The sequence below is a fragment of the Mobula birostris genome, chromosome 11 (genome assembly GCF_030028105.1).
Source record: "Mobula birostris isolate sMobBir1 chromosome 11, sMobBir1.hap1, whole genome shotgun sequence".
Lineage (NCBI taxonomy): Eukaryota > Metazoa > Chordata > Chondrichthyes > Myliobatiformes > Myliobatidae > Mobula > Mobula birostris.
In genome coordinates this window covers 60,234,429-60,256,833 of record NC_092380.1, presented here as the reverse complement: position 1 = coordinate 60,256,833, position 22,405 = coordinate 60,234,429, and the positions used below count along the sequence as shown (strand labels likewise).

Sequence of the window (22,405 nt, the reverse complement as noted above, 5' to 3'; positions counted from 1 at the left end):
TCTGCCGACAGAGCATAGACATGTGTCCACAGTGACTCAGGAAAAACAGTTAAAATCTGACTAGGGCATCAGCCATGGCCCAAAGAAGCGACTTGAGATTGACTTCACGGGGCCATTACCCCTGTCTAGGGGTAAACGGTATTGCATGGTGATCGTTATCACTTCACCAGGTGGACGGGGACATTCCCGTGTCGGTAAGGTAGCCTGTGTGCTCTCTGAGGAGGTAATATGCAGATGGAGAGTATAGGCCAGCCTGATTCAGATCAGGGGACGTACCGTATTGGGAGGTAATCAACGGGACTTGCATGCTGTTAGGTGTCAAACAGAAGTTTCACATTCCATACCAACCTCAGATCTCTGTAATTATTGAGAGAATGAATTGCACCCTAAAAGGGAACCTAACGAAGGCTCTAATGGAGGCTGGGAAAAGTTGGTTACCAGTATTTCTAATGAAACTAGGAGCGAACGTTGCTCATGGGACAGGATTTACTCATTTTGAATTAATGACGGTATGGGCTTTGCAAATACCAGAGGACATGATCTCGGGATGACCTGAGAACTGCAGTGCCCAGTTTGTATGGGAGTTGGCTGTTCTTCTGCATGATCAATAAGGGGAAGTCATTGATAGGGACTGGGAGTACGGGAATGCCTAAGTGGAGGGGAGTTGGCCAAAAGAGGGAGGTAAGATAATGGTTAAATTTGTACCAGCAAAACAGGGACTACAACCCAGATGGACGAGGCCATTTATGTTGGTAATCTTGACTGGAGAAACATGTACCCTAGTGGAAGCTAAGGAAGGACCAAAGTAGAAACACTGCTCCCACCTGAAAAGATACCTTGGGCAGGAAAGAACTCTTGCTTGTCACTTAGTAGGCAATCTTTAGGCCTGAGATCCCAGAGGGAGGTTTGTTGTAGGGGATTGCGGATTGTGCTAATGTGGTAACAAGGAACCGCAGACAAAGATGAGCAGTAGAGATACGGAATGCAGCAGTGATGATGTCTAAGGTTCAAGGGTTTCGTTAATTATGTTATAGCGTGCACCCATCGTAAAAGAAAACTGGATTTCTGGTAGACTTGTGGATGATCACTTTACACTGAAATCAGGATCTAGTCCGTTAGTTAATTAAGTCTTCCTGTAGTCACCATTCTGTTACCAAAGTGTAGTTTTACTGGTAAACTCATCAACTGAGAATGGAAAAGCTCTACCAAATCCATGCTCAGGCTAATCAGCTTTGACTGGTTGTGTAGCAATCTTTATTAAATCCTCCGTTATTTCAAACATCAACTTCATGATTTTTCAATTTATTCCTATAATCATTTTGATAGGAATCACAGAAAGCTTTTTTTTACTAAATGCTGATAAATTAGTCACGTGTATTTAAGGTGAGGGGGGAAAAGTTTAAAGGAGATTTGTGGGGTCAGTTTATTTTACACAGTAGGCCTGAGAAGCAGTCTGCTAGGGGCAGTGATGGAAGCAGATACAATAGTGGGGTTTAAATGGTTTTTAATTAAAATCCCTGAATTTTCAGGGAACGGAGGGGTATGGATCACGTACAGACATGCGAGGTTTAGTAAATTCAACATCACAGGCTGAAAGGCCTGTCTTGTTCTATGTATTCTTGTATTTTAATTTTACACACTAACCTCTTATGTGAGACAGTAACAAAAGACTTCCAAAAGTTCAAATGCACCATATCCACCGCCATCCCTTTATCTAAGCATGATTTTCCTTTCCCAAGGCTGTCCTGATTTTGGCGTCAAATTTCGATGATAGTCTGGGTATTATATTCCACTGCCGTTACTAATATGAGCTTTTGTTGCAGTAGACATGAGAGGCAGTCATGATAACTATTCTCCTCCTTTATAAGTATTCAGTGGCACATTTCCACATTTTCTCTTACGGGTTTGACTTGAAAGGGAACTAAGTTTTCCGTTACATTTAGGTTACACTGAAATCAGCCAATTGCTCTTCCAACACCCCCTCAAGTTAAAGAGTAAAGTTTATATCCACTCATGCTAGATTTATGAGTGAGTGCTTGTATCGGATGGAAGATTGCTTTGAATGCTTTTGATTGTGTATGTTTCAACCACGGGGACATCACAATCCTTCCGCTACTTCCCAGAGGTAATTCAATCTTTGATCTTTCTTCCACAACAAGGCCACAGAATAAAAAGATAATTTTAATAGTAAAAAAAAATTCACGATACATTACTTATAAAACAAGATTTAGACATCAGCATAACACAGCAAAATCAAAATGACCTACCAGCATCCATTGAATTTGGAGGTACAGGTATATCAGATAATTACAATCTCAAATATTATTCTGCATCTGATAAAATTACATCACACAGTGAATAGTGAACAGACAAAATAAATTGATTTCTCCCAAAGATGCATCCAGTGCAATTCAACAATACAGTACTACATATTATCTGATATACATCCTTATGTACATATACATATCTACTTTAAAATTGATCCTTCTAGTAAAACCATTGATAGAAAGTGCAATTGCATATACATTCTTGTTCCTGCATCTGTCTCCACGGTGTTGATGCTTACTGCTATTGTTTCGCTCTGTAACTATACCCATTTCACTTCTACCCTTGTTTATTTGTTGTGGAATAACTTAAGCTGTTTATGCCAAAGGCTGGACAGATTTTACAACATTTAAAAATACAATGAATGATGTTGGAAACAATATGCAGTGACTCTGGAAAAAGCTTTCATTTTGCTAACTGTTACTCCCTGACAAAAGACTCACTAAGTGCATCTAAATTTGGAAACTGTTAGTGGGGGGGGGGGTGGTAGAGGAGAGTCACAACAGTCAGGCCTCTGGCACCAAGTGTGCCTCTGTGCCAGAGAAGGGAAGGGGGGAGAAGAGGCACACAGTGGTGATAGGGGATTTGTTGATTAGGAGAACAGAAAGGAGGCTCTCTGGATGAGAAGTGGATTCCTGGATGATATGTTGTCTCCTGGGCACCAGGGTCTGGGACATCTTGGATCAAGTACTCAGCATTCTTAGGTGGGAAGGGGAGCAGCTAGAGGTCGTGGTTCATATAGGTACCAATGTCATGGGTAGGATGAGTGATGAGGTTTTGCAAAGTGAGATCAAGGAGTTAGGTGCCAGGTTAAAGGGCAGGACTTTCAGAGTTGTGATCTCAGGACTACCACCTGTGCCACGAGCTAGTGAGAATAGAAATAGGAAAATCGTATAGTTTAACACGTGTCTAAGGAGTTGGTGTAGGAGGGAAGGCGTCAGATCTTTGGATGATTGGGAAAGTGAGACCTGTACAAATGGGATAGTTTGCACATGAAATGGAGGGGGACTAATATCCTAGCGGAAAAGTTTGCTAGTTCTGCACAGAAGTGGGGGGATGGGGGAGTTTAAAGTAGAGTGTCAGGGGAATGGGAACCAGGGAACCAGAACAGATTGTGGAGAGGTTGTGGAGATAGATGTTGTTAAGACCTCAGACAAACTTAGTATTCAAAAGTTGAGCATGGTGTGACTAATGTTCTGAGCTGCATATACTTCAATGCAAGAAGTATTGTAGGAAAGGCAGATGACCTCAAGGCTTGGGAATTATGATATTGAAGCTAATAGTGAGACATGGTTGCAGGAGGGGCAAGACTGGCAGCTTAATATTTCGGGTTTCTATTGTTTTAGATGTGACAGAATGGGGGAGATAAAAGGGGAAGGAGTGGTGTTACTAGTCAGGAAAATGTACCTATAGAAATACCTATAGAAGTGAGGCAAAGTTGCAGCAAGATCATGGACCATATACCGATAAAAGAGGAGGAGGTGTTTGCTGTCTTGAGGCAAATTACGATAGATAAATTCCCAAGGCCTGACAAGGTGTTCCCTCGAACCCTGTGGGAGGCAAGTACAGAAATTGCAGGGGTCATAGCAGAGATATTTAAATAATCCTTAGAAGCAGGTAGGGAACTGGAGGATTGGCGGATAGCTAATATTATTCTCCTATTTAACAAAGGCTCTAAAAATAAATCAGGAAATTATAAGCCAGTGAGTCTGACATCAGTAGTGGGAAAGTTACTGAAAGGTATTCTAAGGGATGGGATATATATTTAGATAGGCAGGGACTAATTAGGGATAGTCAGCATGGTTTTGTTTGTGGTAGGTTGTGTCTAACAAATCCTAAGAGTTTTTCGAGTAAGTTACCAGGAAAGTTGAAGGCAAGGCAGTGCATTTCATCTACATGGATTTTTAGCAAGGCATTTGACAAGGTCCCGTGTGGGAGGCTGGTCAAGAAGGTTCAGTTGCTCGCCATTCAAGATGTGATAATAAATTGGATGAGATATTGGCTTTGTTGGAAAAGAAGTGAGTGGTAGTAGACAGCTGCCTCTCTGACTGGAAGCATGTGATGAGTGGAGTGCCGCAGGGATTGGTGCTGGGTTCATTGTTATTTGTCATCTTTATCAATGATCTGGATGATATTGTGGTTAACTTGATAGGAAATTTGCTGATGACACCAAGATTGGGGGTATAGTAGACAGTGAGGAAGACTATCAGAGCTTGTTGCGGGATCTGGACCAGCTGGAAAAATGGTCTGCAAAATGGCAGGTAGAATTTAATGCAGACAGGTGAGGGGTGTTGTAATTCGGTGGGACCAACAGAGTAGGTCTTACAGATTGAATAGCAGGGCACTGAGGAGTGTGGTAGAACAGAAGGATTTGGGAATACAGGTGCATAATTCATTGAAAGTAGCAGCACAGGTAGATAGTGTCTTAAAGAAAGCTTTTGACATATTGGCCTTCATAAATCAAGGTACTTTGCACAGGAGATGCGATGTTATATTGAAGTCATATATGACATTGGTGAGGGCTAATTTGGCGTACTGTGTGGAGGTTTGGTGACCTCCCTGCAGGAAAGACCTAAATAAGGTTGAAAGAGTACGGAGAATATTTACAAGGATTTTGCTGGGACTGGAAGACCTGCGTTATAAGGAAAGATTGAACAGGTTAGGACTTTAATCCTTGAAATTGAGGGGAGATTGATAGAGGTAAACAAAACTTGAGGGGTACAGATGGTTAAATGCAGGCAGGCTTTTTCCACTGTGGTTGGGTGGGGCTACAACTAGAAGTCATAGATTAAGGGTGAAAGGTGAAAGTTTAGGGGGAACATGAGGGGAAACTTCTTCACTCAGAGGTTTGTGAGCTGCCAGCACAAGTGGTGCATGCAAGCTTTATTTCAACATTTAAGAGAAGTTTGGATAGGTACATGGATGACAGGTGATGGTCTGGGTGTAGGTCGATGGGAGTAAGCACTCTAGGCAGGGAATAGATAGACTGAAGGGTTGGTTTCTGTGCTGTATTTTTCTATGATGTTATGGTAATCTAAAGGATGTAATGATAATACATTGTCAAATTATAGTTGGTATGTCTAGCTAAAAAAAATCTTCAGATGGACTTCTTTTGGCCAGTATTATTAGATCCCTTCCAAAAGAGAAGCCTTGGAGTTCTTAAGAGTGAACAGATGTACCAGGGCCTTACCTTCCTGTCTCATCATATAATAGCCCCCTTCAAATATTGTGTAATCTAAAAATAATAACCATCCATTGACAGCTCATCCCTTCTCAGTTTTAATCAAATACTAAAAGGGATTTAAAATTCACTAAGTTCTAATAGAAATACATTTAGTTCCAAAATATCTAGTAATATAATCACTACCTTCCCTGATCACCTAATGCACAAGTGTTTCACTGCCAGTTTGTTTCAAAATCCAGAGACATACATTGATTGTTTCTGCAGTTCTCGGTCTTAAGCTTTCTGCATTGTGCCTGCTCCATCCTGATTTACTTAATTTTAAATATTCTTAGCTGAACTTCCGTTTCTCAATTATTCTGTCCTCCCAAACAACACATAATTACCAGACATGATGAGCTTTGTCAGTGACACTCTCTGTGTGATACAAGAAACCGTTCAGCACCAGGAAATCTGTTTGACAGGCAAGAGTGACTTGGTCTCCCTTATAAATCCATGATCTTTGCTGAACATGGAATTCCTTGTTAGAATGGCACTGAATGAAGGCAGTCCTAATGAGCATGTTTACAAAGTGCATCCCATGCAGAATTTCCAAAGCTCTATATACCCCAAATAACACATCTTACTCAAATCAATGCAGTTCCTGATAAGGAGATTAATTTAAATTAATTTAAAATGAATACACCAAGAACAATGTTCTTGGATTCCATGCAAATTCAATGGAAAATACTTGGCTGTGGTACATTAACAGTTCCTTATTCACTCCTGCTTATGCAGGATTACGTCCAGAAAATAAGTTACATTTAAATTTAAACTATCATTTCATGAGTTTCCAAGTGAAGCTACAAATATTTAGCATATTAATATAAAATCCACTTAAACCGAGGAAGATTTGGTTTTTCACTACAAACTTAAGATTAAATCAAATTTAAACATTATATCCTTTAAAATAACTGAGTATGGAATAGAAACTGAATTAATATCTATCACAGTGACAAACTCCCACCACTCAGAGAGATTTTCATTTGCTTCCTCAGCATTACTTCAAGATAGAGCCACACCTCTGCACATACAAAGACTGAAAAATTCAAGCGAGATCCTTGACAAGACCACTGCTAGATTGGGTTGTGCATCAATGCTTATAACAATATATTATATATTCAATTTTTGTTTTTATGCAACTGCCTTATGCACATGGAATTCCAGATGCAACTTGATATGCAATTTGTCATTCAGCTTAATGGGCTCACTCTGCTCTTTAAACCATTTTTTCACTGCTTTGTCCTTTATAGTGTAAGGCTCAGAACATCTATGAGTAGAGCCTGACTTGACAGGACATATTTTATTGAAGATGTGCGAGAAGTATCTGGTTTTGGTTAATATATTTGAGGCTGATTGTATGTTAAATTCAGCATTGCAATACAGGCTATCTATTATTTCTATGTGGAGCCTGAAAACAGCAGAATAAACAATTATGGCATGTCAAGTTTGCTGGATGTTCCAGCTACTTTTCCACTTCACTTTATGTAAAATGGCTCTTATTTAATCTGTGGTATGAATTTGTAGAAAGTAATTATCCTACATAATATTTTTAACATTTCATCAAGTTTGATGGAAGCACTTGAGGGATTAATTTCTGGGAACAATTCACAGTTTGTCCCAGGTTCTGGCAATATCTACAAGGTTGGTATTTCTTTATAAATATTAATTCAGCAGTATGCTTCAAATATTGATGTTCAGATGATCTGTCAAGTTTATATATTAGACATAAAAACATTAGATACCTTAGAAACATACTTGAAATAGATAATTTCATTTCACATATCAGTTGGTGTTACCTTAATGAGGTCACATTTTGCCTGAAACCTGAGACTGAAGCCAAATGAACAAGCCATTTGTGATGAATTATGCAGTGTTTCTCAAAGATTTCACACAGTTCCTGAGCACTGCCCAGCTTTTTCCAGAATAGATACTTGTTTTGAAAAAAAATAGCAATTCAGCATTAAAAGGAACGTCCAGACATACCTTGTTAAATGAATATAAAGTTCATTTATAATTTATGAAATCAAATTAGAAAAAGATGTAGCTGAATTTAAAAAGGAGAGTCCAGGATCATTTCCATTAAGGTATGTGACCATTAATTGCTCGGATAGCAGAGGTGTTCTCATAGATGAGGATAGATGTATTTTCATAGACTGACTCGTCTCCATGCCTTTTGCCTGATTTGATGTACTCCATGGCACACTGGTTCAGGAAAACATACTGAGACTGGTGAGAGAAAATGGAAGTTAGTGACAGGAGACTACTATGGAAACTTGGAACTGCCATTTTCAAATTAATGCTTGAATTCCTAGGGGACTACTCAGCAAATAAACTCATCGTGGACTTAGTGCCGTGTTCTTCCAAGCTTCTCTCACCTTCATTCATAATTGGGGCAGATAGAGTAGTGCATTGGAATAGATGTAATTTACATGGACTTTAGTAGGTGTTCAAGAAGATCCCAGATAGGAGATTGGTGTAAAAAGTTATGGTCCAACCTAGACAAGTTGGAAAAGTAGATCCAAAATTTACCTGGCAACAGAGACAGAGGGTGACTGATGACAGGGATCAGTATCGGGACCCTTGCTGTCTGCAAAATATATGAATGATTTAAATGTGGATGTTGGAGGCATGATCAGTAAGTTTGCAGATGACACAGAGATTGAGGAATTTGTTGACAGTGTGGAGGCTAGTTTAACACTACAGGATGACAGAGACATGTTGGTAAAATGGACCGAAAAATGACAGGTGGAGTTTCATTCAGATAAATGTGAGGCACTTTGGAAAACTTTTGAGGCAGTGACTTACATCATTAATGGTAATGTCCTCAGAGTACTGAGTAAAAGAAGGACCTTAATGTGCAAGTTTAATGATCAATGAAGGTGGCAGTACAATAGATAATAATTAAGAAGGTATATGGCCTATGGTCTTTCATCAATCAGGGGCATTGAATGCAAGACCTGGAAGATTATGCTTCAAATTTATAAAAAGCTGGAGTACTGCATGCAGTTCTGGTCATCACCTAAGTGGAAAGATGTGGTGGTGCTGGAGATGATGCAGAGGACAATTCTGGGGATGCAGAATTTTAAATATGTAAGGAGATTGGACGCTATGCCTGATTTCCCTGGAGCAGAGAAGGCTAGGACGGAACATGATTGAAATATAGTATACAGAATGAGTAGACCATAGGAAGCTTTTCTCCTTATCAGATGTAAACAAAACTTGAGGACATAGCTTCAGGTAAGGGGTAAGAGATTCAGTGGAGTTCTGAGGGGAATTACGAGAGTGACCAGAGAGTGGCGGGCACTTTGAAAATACCTCAGAAATAGTGGTGGAAACAGAGTTGGTGACAGCATTTATGAAGTGTTCAAATGAATACGTTAGTAGACCAGGCAATCAAGGCTCTGAGCCAAGTGCTGGAAATGTAACTAATACTGATGAGTACCTACTGGTCAACATCACAAGCTGATTGAATGATCTGTTTCCATGCACTATATGAGACTGATAACAAGTGTTATTTGGCTGAAATATGTTATTAATGAATTGAGAAAAAGGTAGATAAATGAGCTCAATGTAAAATCACTTTTGTCTAATAGTTGAGGCTGAAAGGGGGTTGGAGGTCATTTGTGATTTTGCATAATAATGATCCACTCAGCAAAAGCTAGGTATCCGTGAGACAAATGAATACCAGGACAATTTATAGGATATTAAAAAAACAAGGACTCAAGGTTGATCACAACATTCATCTCTTTGAAATATTAAAAGTAGCCAATTCAGAAAATATTATTTTTGAAGCCGAAGATTCTTGCTTCCATCAGAAGACCCATTCCCACTCTTCTTTATGATAGCAATATTGTAATCATATCCATTGCTAGTGTCATCCATTGAGACTATTTTTAATCAGCTATTCAGCTCTCTCCAAGTATGTTGTCTAAAGCTTTAGACACCAGGAAAAATTAAATACTAGCACAAATATAATAGCTACTTTACTGATTAGATTACCAACAGAACAATTCCCTGATTTACTCAAGGGATGCAATCCTGTAAAATGTTTTAAGCAAAATCCCTTCAAGTAAAAAGGCTGAGCAAAATGCAGTGTGATTAGTTTGGTGCAATACATCTCTGCACACAGAGTGGTGTGATTTTCATAATAGCAAAAAATGGCTTCATAAATCAAAGACATGTACCCAAATGACTCATTGATGGTATATGGAAAATTCATAAATTGAGGAACTTTTGTAAATTGAGGAACTACTGTCATTTGAGAGTCACACATTGTTTAATTGCCATGGTTTAGAATGACATTCACTTCTATTTAGTGGACAACTGTCACTGAATAAACTAGTACGGTTTGTTTAATGTTATCACCGAAAGTCACCAAAGAACATTTAAATCTTTTCAGAGATGTACTGTACATATACACAATATGCTGTTGCTAGTGGCTTACCTCTGTCTGCACCATCAGTGGCCGGTTCATTCGGAGCTGATAAATTATACTCCAGATATTGACCTCTCGGTCATTATCTATCTGGTGAATCATGTGATCGATGGAAATAAATGTTCCGGTCCGCCCAACTCCAGCACTTAGTGAGAAAGGAGATTAAAGTCAGTCACATTGCATGTATGATGGAGTGTTATGCTCCTCTGTGATGTTTGCCTCTGCACCACCACCCCCCACCTCCATCCCCGGCCCCCCAGCACCTCCCTCCCCGTAGCCCCCCCACCCGCCTCCCACATCAACAGTTGTTACCAGAAATGTTAAGCAACAGCCTTTATCATCGAAGCACTTTGAAATACTATAAGGCTACTAGAGTGAAGAGCCATATACTGGAAGGATGAAAGTGAATCAAACAGGCATCGACTTAACCTATATGTGTATCACTAATTTAACATCAATTGTTAATTTCACAGGACTAGAAGTTGGTTACTATGGAAATGAATAAACAAAACTCACATGATTTTCAAATCTTAACTAGCAACTTGTTAGTGGTGATAGCATAATACCATACAAGGCAGATTGCAGGGCTGGAGGAAATGCTAGTCATTTGGTTTATCTCCATCTCACACATCCTGTGACTCTATACATTTAGTCCCTTCTGTAGTTGTTGCGCGAGCCAGCTAGTGGTGTAGTGGCATCAGCACTGGCAAATGGTCTCAGGTTTCGATCCAGCAGGCTCCTTGCTTTCCATCTGTGCTGGGTTGAGCATCGAGCTAGCAACTTGGCCTCGTAGAAACAGACATTTGTTAAGGAACTGGCATAAATGTTGCCCGATGCACCTCGAGGCGTGAAAAGGAACAACAACAATAGCTGTTGTATGCTTCAATGTATCCCTTGTATGATTTTATCCTGGTGCGATACGATAGCAAAACCAAACAGCAAGCTTCTGCGGATGTCAAGTAGAATTTATAGAAATTTTACTGAATGTCCCTATAAACTACTCGGTCATTTTCGGTGCAAAGTCACAGTTGGCCAGGGTAGGCTGAGGGAGGAATAAAGATCAAGAAGACAGAAACACCCCATCCACCCTCACACTACTACTTGCGTGACCAGGGACAAATAAAAAGGTGCGGGTGTAAAGCCTCACTGGTGGGATGAGACCTCAAAAGAGTTCTGAAGCATTTGTTTACATTTTGTTTTCACTCAGCTGTTTGGTCCGTAAGACGACACTTTCGCCCAAGTACAGTTAGGAGCGGCACGGTAGGGCCACGGTTAGCATAGCATTATAAATTCTGCCGCCGTCTGTAAAGAGTTTTGTACATTCTCCCTGCGGTTTCCGCACTCAGCCCAAAGATATTTGTGTTAGTAAGTTAATTGGTCATATGGTTGTAATTGTGTGGTGTGGGCTTGTTGAGCCAGAAGGACCAGTTACCATGCTGTATCTCTAATCTAAACTAAATTAAACTAAACCTGGCCCTATACATTTACCTGCAAGACTTCAGTAGTGCTATCTGGTAACTTTCTGGAGACTAAATGGTTGTGTTATGCATTGAAAACCAAGGATGTTAAATAACATTGCTTAATTTGAACCAAGCATTTTTACTCCACACAGAATTACAGGCAAATCAAAGATATGTATGAAGGAGAAAGATCACCACCAGTCTGACCAGCTCTCGCTTCACCCTGAGAGAGCCACTTAAATATTGCATTCTGGAGAGATTATCAAGAATGAAGATATTAAGCAGTACTCAAAAGCTGTTGAAATATGCTCACCTGCAGTGCACTACAGTGGGTCCCCTCATTTGATGTTGATTGATATATTCCCGTACTAAGTTCCTGAACTCGACGAGGATCCCAGTGGTGCTCGGAACTCCATGGTCAGGCCAACCCAGAAAGTGGAACTGTCGTACGTTGTACTTCTCTCCAGTTTTACCCTGTTGCAAAGGTAGAAACAGATTTATTCTCAAAGTAGTTGAATAGGTGAAGCCAACCATCATTAGTCGCGTGACCATGGAAGTTTTGAACATTGTACAAGGGGATGTTTTGAAATGGTAATTCAGATGCCAGTGGTCGAGCCAAGACAAATGACTTCTAAAAATTTTTTCATCCATTATTTTTATCATATTTCACTGCTTTAGTGTTCTCAGTTCATAAGTAACTTTCTTTAATCCTGCCTATGATTGAACAGGTCAAGTACAACAGAAGATTGAAGAAGTGAATGTTTGCTGCATATTTAACCCCTGAGACTCTCCACCTAAACTACATTTGTTTGTAATTTGTTTCTATTCAGCTGTTTGGCTCTTAAGACAGCAATTTCACAAAAGGCAAAAGGGCATAACATTAATTATCATTTATCCCACACGGATGACAAACATGCGTCCCTCAATCACGGCTCATTGCTCTATGCACCTATGAGCATTGAATGAGGAGAATCAAATTATTCTCAACTCATATTGTCTTGGAGCCAAACAACATAGAGACAGAAAAGATCAAGTGTGGTGAATGGGCAGTATGACTATACATGCCCAGCCAAACTATTCTTAACAGTTCCTGCAGAGGGGAACAAATATCTTCTTTGGTAAAAGAGTGTCAACAGCAAAAAAAGAGTAATTTCCTCATAATCACAGATCATTGTAATTAACAATTACAATTAAGAAGAGGATTCCTGATGATGAGTGAGGATGAATCTACCACCCAGTTTGGTTCAGTGCCATGTCAGACTGTATCTACTGTACTCAGCCTTTGTGAAGCACTGTTGTTGCAAATAATGCACACTATGATATGAAGACTTTCGCAAAAATATTCAGACAAATTTTACAGTCATGCAGAGACAGTTATCTAGGTGAAGGTTCCTCATGCTACTGAATGTCTAAGTATGATTTCCTAGAAGAAATGCTCTGGTCAACAAACCAGTTTGTGTTTGTTGTGATATTACTAAAGGCTCAGCGATTCTGTGTACCAGCAAATTCAGGCTGATGAGAACAGTTGTGATATCCATGGCTTTCTCTTGGATTCATTTTACACTTCACTGCTGGCTGAAAAATCTAAACAATGGCATATGGTTCAACTCTTCCCATCTGGATTCCTTGCTATTATGCAAATCTTATGACTCTGTAGATAACTCACCTTTACCAGTGAGAAGTCTCTGATGGTCCAGTCTTCAGAAGTCACTTCCGATGTCAGAGTAACTATTTTGTCTCCAATGGCAAGAGGACGCTCAGTTGGCCAGTACTGTTCACATTTTGCCTAGAAAGCAACACAAGAACATCCCTTCTTACATACCAGAGTGGATACGTCACCAAGAGCTGACAAGGGAGGCTAGTTCAAAAATTGCAGGGCCATGGCAGAGATATGTAAAACATCTTTTAGCTGATGATAAGATGCTGGAGGACTGGAGGATAGCTAATGCTGTTCCATCGTTCAAAAAAGGCTCAAAGATTAAGCCAGAAAATAATAGGCTGGTGAGCCTGATGTCAGTAGTGGGTAATTTAATGGAAGGTATCCAAAGGGACAGGATATATAAGTATTTGGTTAGACAAAGGTCTGATTAGGAACAGTCAAAATGTCTTTATAACCAATCTTATAGAGTTTTTTGATGAGGTTACCAGGAAAATTGATGAAGGAAAGAAAGTGGACATTGTCTACATGGACTTTAGCAAGATCCTGCGGGGGGGGGGCGCTGGTTTAGAAGGGTCAGGTTTAGAAGGTAAAACTATGAAGATGTGATAATATTTAAGAATGGAAGTGTCAAACTCATTGACTTTTTAAAAATTTGCTGTGTCCCCAGTGTTGGAAATTTTACATGAAGAAAATTAACTGTGAGGCATAGGTTCCTCTGAATTAGATTATGCCTACACTTTACCCATGAAGAGAGTGTTAATTAATTAGGTTCTACACTACATAGGGCCTTTGAAAAGATAATGAAAACTTTTAACTACCCTTAGACTTGAGGAAGCAATTCTTGAACTTAACCATTGAGTTAAAGTGATTTGTATCTAAAGTACAGAGTCAAATGACTACAACTTATAGAAAGAAAGAACTCAACATCCATTTCTAGACCGCAGCTCTCTCACTATGCCATCCATCCATGTACTTATCCAAACTTCATTTAAATGTTACTATCAAACCTGCATCCAGCACTTCTGCTGGCAGCTGGTTTCACGCCCACACCAACCGCTGAATGAAGCGGCTCTCCTGAAATATTTCACCTTTCACACTTAACTTGTGACTTCTAGTTTGAGTCTCACCTAACCTCTCTGGAAAAGTACAAACTTGCTTACAATTGACCTATTTTGTGTTCCTCTATCAAATCTCCCTTATTTCTCTTACACTGAAGGCAATAAAGTCCTAACCTATTCAACCTTCCCAGAACTCAGGACCTGGCAACATCCTTGTAAATTTTCCCTGTATTCTTTCAATCTTATTGATATCTTTCCTATAGACAGGTGATCAGAACTGCACACTATACTTGAAATTTGGCCTCACCAATGTCTTATACAACTTCAAAATAACATCCCATCTCTTATTATCAGTACTTTGATTTATGAAGGCCAATGAGCTAAAAGCTCTCTTTACAACCCTATCTACCTGTGCTGCCAGTTTTAATGAATTATAGACCTGTATTCCCAGATCCCTTTGTTCTACCAATGTTCTCAATGCTCTACTGTTCACTGTGTAAGACCTACCCTGAGTGGTCCTCTCAAAGTGCAACACCTCACATTCGCCTGCATTAAATTCCATCTGCCATTTTTCAGCCCATTTGTCCAGCTGGTCCAGATCCCACAGCAATCTCTGATAGTCTTCCTTGCTGTTCACTACATCTTAATCTTGGTGTCATCTGCAAATTTGCTGATCCAGATAACCACATCATCATCCAGATCATTGATATGGGTGACAAAGAACAACAGACCCAGTACTGATCCCTGCGGCACTCCACTGGTCACTGGCTTCCAGTCAGAGAGGCAACCATCTACTACCACTCAATGGCTTCTCATACTACTAGTCATAGACATTTAGTCAGACCATCTACTACCAATTTATGGCTTCTTGTATCCAAGCCAATCTTGTATCCAATTTACTACTTCATCCCAAATGCCATAGTTTTACAATGGTTTTATGGTCACTATCCCCTGACATTAATGGCCAAATTCAAGTAACTTAATTCCAGGCATAAAAGGATATCTAAACAGTTTGGAGGTCAAAGGTTAAAAAATTGTAAGTTTCAGTAATTAAAAAGATTGTTTAGGAAATCCTTAATGTTCCTTAATCTTTTAGCTGAGGGCTCAATGAAATTTTCTTTCTGGTTATCCTGCTACAGAATAATAAGTTACACTTATCAAGCTGAACAGATTAGTTCCTCTTCCAACGTGGTGGTACTTCACCAAATGAGTGGACTGCGAACTTAAATTAACTTCCTCAACCAATTTAAAAATCCACAAGGGGACTCCTCTGATGTAATAAGTCTCCTCCTATATTTCTTAGATCTATTAGCTCTCACTGACAGCTTTTGACAGCTCAGTCAGTGTTGGCTTACAAATAGCCTTCTTCCTCACTTGACATGTGAGGCCCCGGTACAAGTCCAGATCTCTTTTGTGAAGGGAGCCTTGTTTCAGTTTCATATGGGTAGCTTCTCTAAATTCACCTAATTCATAGGAATCCCACACTGGCATTAAAATAAATGGGATGAGGGGTAAACAGGAGTAGCAGGGTGCAGCAGCAACCGGTAGGTAAAAGCTTATTAGAGAAGCTTAATCTCCTCTGTTATGCAATTCTTGTCAACGTACTAATCTCGTCGCATAATCAGACAGATTCAAGAACAGGTGGGTGATTTGCTCTGTTAGGTTATGTTAAAAATGTCTTTCATTATTTGGTTACCAGATGTGGGGTGGAAATTGATGTTGTGAGTGTTGTGACTGTGTACAACTACACAAAGTGTCATGCAAACGTTTGGGCACCCCGGTCAAAATTTCTGTTACTGTGAATAGTTGAGTAGAAGATGAACTGATCTCCAAAAGTTGTAAAGTTAAAGATGAAACATTCTTTTCAATATTTTAAGCAAGATTAGTGTTTTGATTTTTGTTTTGTACAATTTTAGAGTGAAAATAAGGAAAGGAGAACCATGAAAAAGTTTGGGCACCCCAAGAGCTTTGAGCTCTCAAATAACTTTTACCAATGTCTCAGACCTTAATTAGTCTGTTAGGGCTATGGCTTGTTCACAATCATCGTTAGGAAAGGCCAGGTGATGCAAATTTCAAAGCTTTATAAATACCCTGACTCCTCAAACCTTGTCCCAATGATTAGCATCAATGGGACCCTCTAAGCAGCTGCCTAGCACTCTGAAAATTAAAATAAATGATGCCCACAAAGCAGGAGAAGGCTATAAGAAGATAGCAAAGCATTTTCAGGTAGCTGTTTCCTCAGTTCGTAATGTAATTAAGAAATGGCAGTTAACAGGAATGGTGGAGGTCAAGTTGAGGTCTGGAAGACCAAGAAAACTTTCTGGGCGAACTGCTTATAGGATTGCTAGAAAGACAAATCAAAACCCCCATTTGACTGCAAAAGACCCCCAGGAAGATTTAACAGACTCTGGAGTGGTGCTGCACTGCTCTACTGTGCAGCGACACCTGCACAAATATGACCTTCATGGAAGAGTCATCATAAGAAAACTTTTCTTGCATCCTCACCACAAAATTCAGTGTCAGAAGTTTGCAAAGGAACACCTAAACAAGCCCGATGCATTTTGGAAAAAAGTCCTGTGGACTGATGAAGTTAAAATAGAACTTTTTGGTCGCAATGAGCAAAGGTATGTTTGGAGAAAAAAGGGTGCAGAATTTCATGAAGAACACCTCTCCAACTGTTAAGCACGGGGGTGGATCGATCATGCTTTAGGCTTGTGTTGCAGCCAGTGGCATGGGGAACATTTCACTGGTAGAGAGAAGAATGAATTCAATTAAATACCAGCAAATTCCGGAAGCAAACATCACATCATCTGTAAAAAAAAAAGCTGAAGATGAAAAGAGGATGGCATCTACAACAGGATAATGATCCTAAACACACCTCAAAATCCACAATGGACTACCTCAAGAGGCGCAAGCTGAAGGTTTTGCCATGGCCCTCACAGTCCCCCCGACCTAAACGTCATCGAAAATCTGTGGATAGACCTCAAAAGAGCAGTGCATGCAAGACGGCCCAAGAATCTCACAGAACTAGAAGCCTTTTGCAAGGAAGAATGGTGAAAATCCCTCAAACAAGAATGGAAAGACTCTTAGTTGGTTACAGAAAGCGTTTACAAGCTGTGATACTTGCCAAAGGGGGTGTTACTAAGTACTGACCATACAGGGTGCCCAAACTTTTGCTTTGGGCCCTTTTCCTGTTTTGTTATTTTGAAACTGTAGAAGATGGAAATAAAAAAAATAATCTTGATTAAAATATTAAAGAAATATGTCATCTTTAACTTTATGCCTTTTGGAAATCAGGTCATCTTTTACTCGTTTAGCTATTCACAGTAACAGACATTTTGACCAGAGGTGCCCAAACTTTTGCATGCCACTGTATATGTTAAATAAAAGCACACACGTGGGAGATAGCTTTAACTGACGTATTCACATTGCATTGAGAGAGCGAGCCAGAGAGAGAGAGAAATACGCATGCACAGACTCAAACACGAAACTAAGCAAATGCATAAAGTTAATGGATGTAAAACAGAATTAGACAACATAGAGTCCACCAAAGGTGACCTATCATTCCTAGAAATGCATAATATAACTAAAACAGATCACAGAATCATCAGGATCAAAATAGTCCAGTGTAAAACTGAAAATGGAGCTGGATACAGGTTGTGCTTTGTCCATAATTCCAGAGACTGACTACAACAAACTGTTTTCTAAGGTACCATTAGAGAAGACCTCAGTGATGCTAAAGACTTACACTGCTGAAAAAGTGTCTCCAAAGACAAACTGAAAGCAATTGTGATCTAAGGAGGCCAAGGACAACAGGTGGCGCTTTATGTATTGGAAAGTGGAGGGCCAGCTCTTTTTGGAGGTAAATGGTTGAGAAAAATCCAACTAGACTGGTACTCTATCAAAGCTGTTAGTGTGGCATCAACAGGCAACAGCAGCCCAAATGGTAGCACTAACCAGAGAATAACACAGCTGCCTAATGCTAATGAGAAGGTGTTTGAGAAGGAGATTGGTAAATTCAAAGGCAAGAAGGCCAGAATTGAACCGGATGAAACAGCAACACCAAGATTCCATAAAGCATATCCAGTGCCTTACGCATTACACCCTAAAGTAGATGCTGAACTGCACAGCTTGAAGGCATCTGGAATTCTCTCCAAGGTTGAGCGGAGCGACTGGGCCATACCCATTGTCCCGGTGATCAAGAAATGGAAGGCCAGGGATGTTCACACACGTAGGGGTTTTAAGGTGAGAATTGACCCGGTGCTGCGTACGGTGCAATGTCCCCTGCCACAAATAGAAGGCATTTTGCACCTTTGGCAGGCAGGGAGAGTTTTCAAAGATTGACCTGTCACAAGCTTATCTGCAAATGGAGATTGAAGAGTCAAGCAGGACATTTCTCACAATCAACACTCACAAGGGACTGTTCCAGTATAATCATCTCATCTTTGGCACTGCTTCAGCTCCAGCAATTTGGCAAAGAGCAATGGATCAAGTTCTCCAAGATGTCCCAGAAACACAATGTTACCTTGATGACATCATTGTGACAGGAAAAAAGATGAAGAACACTTCTAGAACTTTGATAAAGTGCTTACTAGGCTGAGTGAGTATGGTCTGCGTGCAAAGGGAGAATTGTAAGTTTTTCAAGAATGAAATCTCATATTGTGGATATGTCTTTGACAAGCATGGCTTACATAACTTGCAAGTGAAGATGGAAGCTGTGCTACAAGAATCCTACCAAACCTAATGCCACTCTACAGGTTCAGAGGTGCTACCCTGAAAGAAACAGAGCACCACCCAAAAGACTGAATCTTTTAAACTGTGAAGTTAGTTATGGAGTGTTACTGTGAAAATCTGTTTATTTGGAATATGGGTTTATGAAAGGGAAATTGAAAGTTTTGTACATGTACACTTTTATGTTGCATTAATTTAAAGGGGAAGGAAGTGTAATGCAGAGCTCAGTGTATGAACTTCACTGTAATGTATGGATCTATTTCTTTTAGAGAAATGACTACCCCCTTAGCACTACATATTGATCTGTATTGATCTATGTATTAATCAATATGTAGTGCTAAGGTTGGTGGCGGGGGGGTGGAGTCATTGCTCTAAAAGAAATAGATCCATACAGTGAGGTTCATACACTGAGCTCTGCCTTTGAATTTTTTTCTTCTGCTAAAGCTGATAGAGTGAATTTCAGAGGTCAATACATACCTACATCGCATGTCTAATAATGCAATATGGTTGAACTTTTTGGTGATTAAAGCTATGGCAAATGTAAAATCACAAGGCCATAATAGCCAGAACTCCTGTCTAAATGCAGAATCTAAAGTGTCGCCTTAATATTTAGTTTCATTATACCTGTGGCTGATAAATCAAGAGTGTATGTGTTGCTACAGAATATTAACAATCAGCTGGCAGTCATTTTAAAGTGCTGGAATCTCTTTTAAACTTGGAACAAAACATGAAGTAATTTAGACAGCGGTCAAAATGAAAATGCTTCACATACCCTCCCTTGCTCTACACACTTGGTAAGCATGACAATAGCTGGTACTCGATGCTCCCAAATCATTCGCCAGAAATCCTGCACTGTATTCATCAACGGCCCTTGAGCAGCAATAAACTCTTTTTGGGAGTTATATCCCTAAAAAGAAATAACAAAATAAAAGAGGCCGTTATTCAGAAACACCTAATACAAATGCAAGGGATAACAGAAAAAGCTCTGATGCTGAATGGCTAATCAGATGTTATCTCCCCCACCATGTATGACTTGCTGAAGGAGCGTCACGGCCAACATGTTTTACCCAAGCCGTGCTAGAATTCATCATCTAAAGTGACCTAACAAGATGGTAGTCTGGAGAAACAATAAGTGGGATTCCTCGTATTTCTTACAGAGTGCTTCCATTTAACTGGAAAATACATATACTTCACTTCTAACTTGTTTTTACGCTGTTCAATGATCATATCCCTTTTTGGTTTTCCATAGTTTCTCCTTTAATCAACATGAAATTGGAAAAATGCACAAACTTATTCTTGGAAGGTTCTATTTAGATTATTGTATCATTTGTGTTTCTGAACTTTAACCGTTGTGCCCCTATCTCATTTAAGCTCTTCTTCACAGTAAGAGACTTTCACATACTTCCCACCAAAAAGCATCACCTAACATAAGTATTTGGAAATTCATTTTCCGATTTCACAATTATTTCTTGCCTCTAAAAATTGTTTATTGCTGGCCTGGAGAGTATAAATTATACGCACTAATTTGTTGTCATTGGAAAATTATGGCAACACCTTGAGTTTAAATCACATACCGTTTCCATAGAACTCTTTCTTTTTTTTAATTTTATTTTTATTTGCATAAGGAATTCACAAATATCATGTACTTTTTTCACACATATAACCTTTTCCATTTTTTTATATGTATAAAACTACAATTATTTATATATTCTTAAGTACACATTGAGATGATATAAAAGGGAAATAAACATTTAAATAGATAATTATGTACTGTGGTTTCTACAAATATGAATTACTACTTCACCATGTTTCCTGCTTTTGCAATCACCGTTAGATTAATTTTCCCTAACCTACATCTTCAGTCAATTATCACCTAACCACAGCCCTTTTGAAATACCATGTATATTCACTTTTCTGGAGAATAAATTGATGTCACTCACTGGCATGAAATTTGCGTTGATGTAATCACTGGATGGGTCTGAAGTAACAGAGAGCTTAACTCGGCTGCTATCGTCTAGAAATGAATAGAAACAGAAATCTGTTACATATGATAAAATGTACAATTACTTGCGGGAGGTGAGAAATCCTCAAGAGCTTTCAATGGGCACACACATTTGGATATACCTGATTAAGTAATCTTAGACATTTGGCATTGTGCATGGCTAAAACTGTACGAATCATCACCTTGTTTACCAATAATCTATTTATTTCAGACTCTGCTTCCACTGCTCTCAGAGTTTCACATACCTATGACCTTTAAAGAAAAATTCTACCATATTTTTAAATAGTATCCCCTTGTTTTCCATTCCCCTATAAAAGGAAACATTGTTCGCACACCCACCGCTCAAGTGGGTGGCACGGTAGCATAGAGGTTAGCACAACGCTTTACAGTGCAGCCGATCTGGGTTCAATTCCCGCCTCTGCCTGTAAGAAGTTTGTACCTTCTTCCCAAGACCCCAGGAGTTTCCCTCGGGTGCTCTGGTCTGCTCCCACAGTCCAAAGACCTACCGGTTGGTAGGCTGATTGGTCGTTGTAAGTTGTTCTGTGATTAGGATAGGATTAAATTGGGGATTGCTGGGCGGTGTAGCTTGATGGGCCGGAAGAACCTATTCCACACTGTATCTCAATAAACAAATAAGTAAATAAATATCATGCTTTTCCACGGCCTCTTTCACTCTTCTAAACTTGGATACAAAGTAGGACACAAAGTGCTGGAGGAACTCAGCAGTTCAGGTAGCATCTATATAACCATATAACAATTACAGCACGGAAGCAGGCCATCTTGGCCCTTCTAGTCCGAACTCTTACTCTCACCTAGTCCCAACGACCTGCCCTCAGCCCATAACCCTCCATTCCTTTCCCGTCCATATATCTATCCAATTTAACTTTAAACGACAACATCCAACCTGCCTCAACCACTTCTGCTGGAAGCTCGTTCCACACAGCTACCACTCTCTGAGTAAAGAAGTTCCCCCTCATGTTACCCCTAAACTTTTGTCCTTTAACTCTCAACTTATGTCCTCTTGTTTGAATCTTCCCCACTCTCATTGGAAAAAGCCTATCCACGTCAACTCTATCTATCCCCCTCATAATTTTAAACACCTCTATCAAGCCCCCCTCAACATTCTACGTTCCAAAGAATAAAGACCTAACTTGTTCAACCTTTCTCTGTAACTTAGGAGATGCAACCCAGGCAACATTTTAGTAAATCTCCTCTGAACTCTCTCAATTTTACTGACATCTTTCCTATAATTCGGTGAGCAGAACTGTACACAATACTCCAAATTTGGCCTTACCAACGTCCTTAACAATTTCAACATTACATCCCAACTCCTATACTCAATGCCCTGATTTATAAAGGCCAGCATACCAAAAGCTTTCTTCACCGCCCTATCCACATGAGATTCTACCTTCAGGGAACTATGCACCATTATTCCTAGATCCCTCTGTTCTACTGCATTCTTCAATGCCCTACCATTTACCATGTATGTCCTATTTTGATTAGTCCTACCA

The 22,405-nt window shown here is 39.7% G+C and overlaps 1 protein-coding gene across 1 annotated transcript in view; it reads right to left on the bottom strand.

The window, feature by feature from the left end:
- Window positions 1-2,203: 2,203 nt before the first annotated feature.
- The window catches only part of ptprja (protein tyrosine phosphatase receptor type Ja), a 261,500-nt gene continuing 241,298 nt past the window's right edge, over window positions 2,204-22,405 (bottom strand). Inside the window, exons 34-39 of the mRNA XM_072272290.1 lie at window positions 20,833-20,906; window positions 19,665-19,799; window positions 13,110-13,229; window positions 11,757-11,917; window positions 9,993-10,128; window positions 2,204-7,774 (exon numbers count right to left, since the gene is read on the bottom strand). Coding sequence (XP_072128391.1) covers window positions 7,628-7,774; window positions 9,993-10,128; window positions 11,757-11,917; window positions 13,110-13,229; window positions 19,665-19,799; window positions 20,833-20,906 — 773 coding nt within the window. The 3' untranslated portion in view covers window positions 2,204-7,627. The remainder of the gene's footprint in view (window positions 7,775-9,992; window positions 10,129-11,756; window positions 11,918-13,109; window positions 13,230-19,664; window positions 19,800-20,832; window positions 20,907-22,405) is intronic.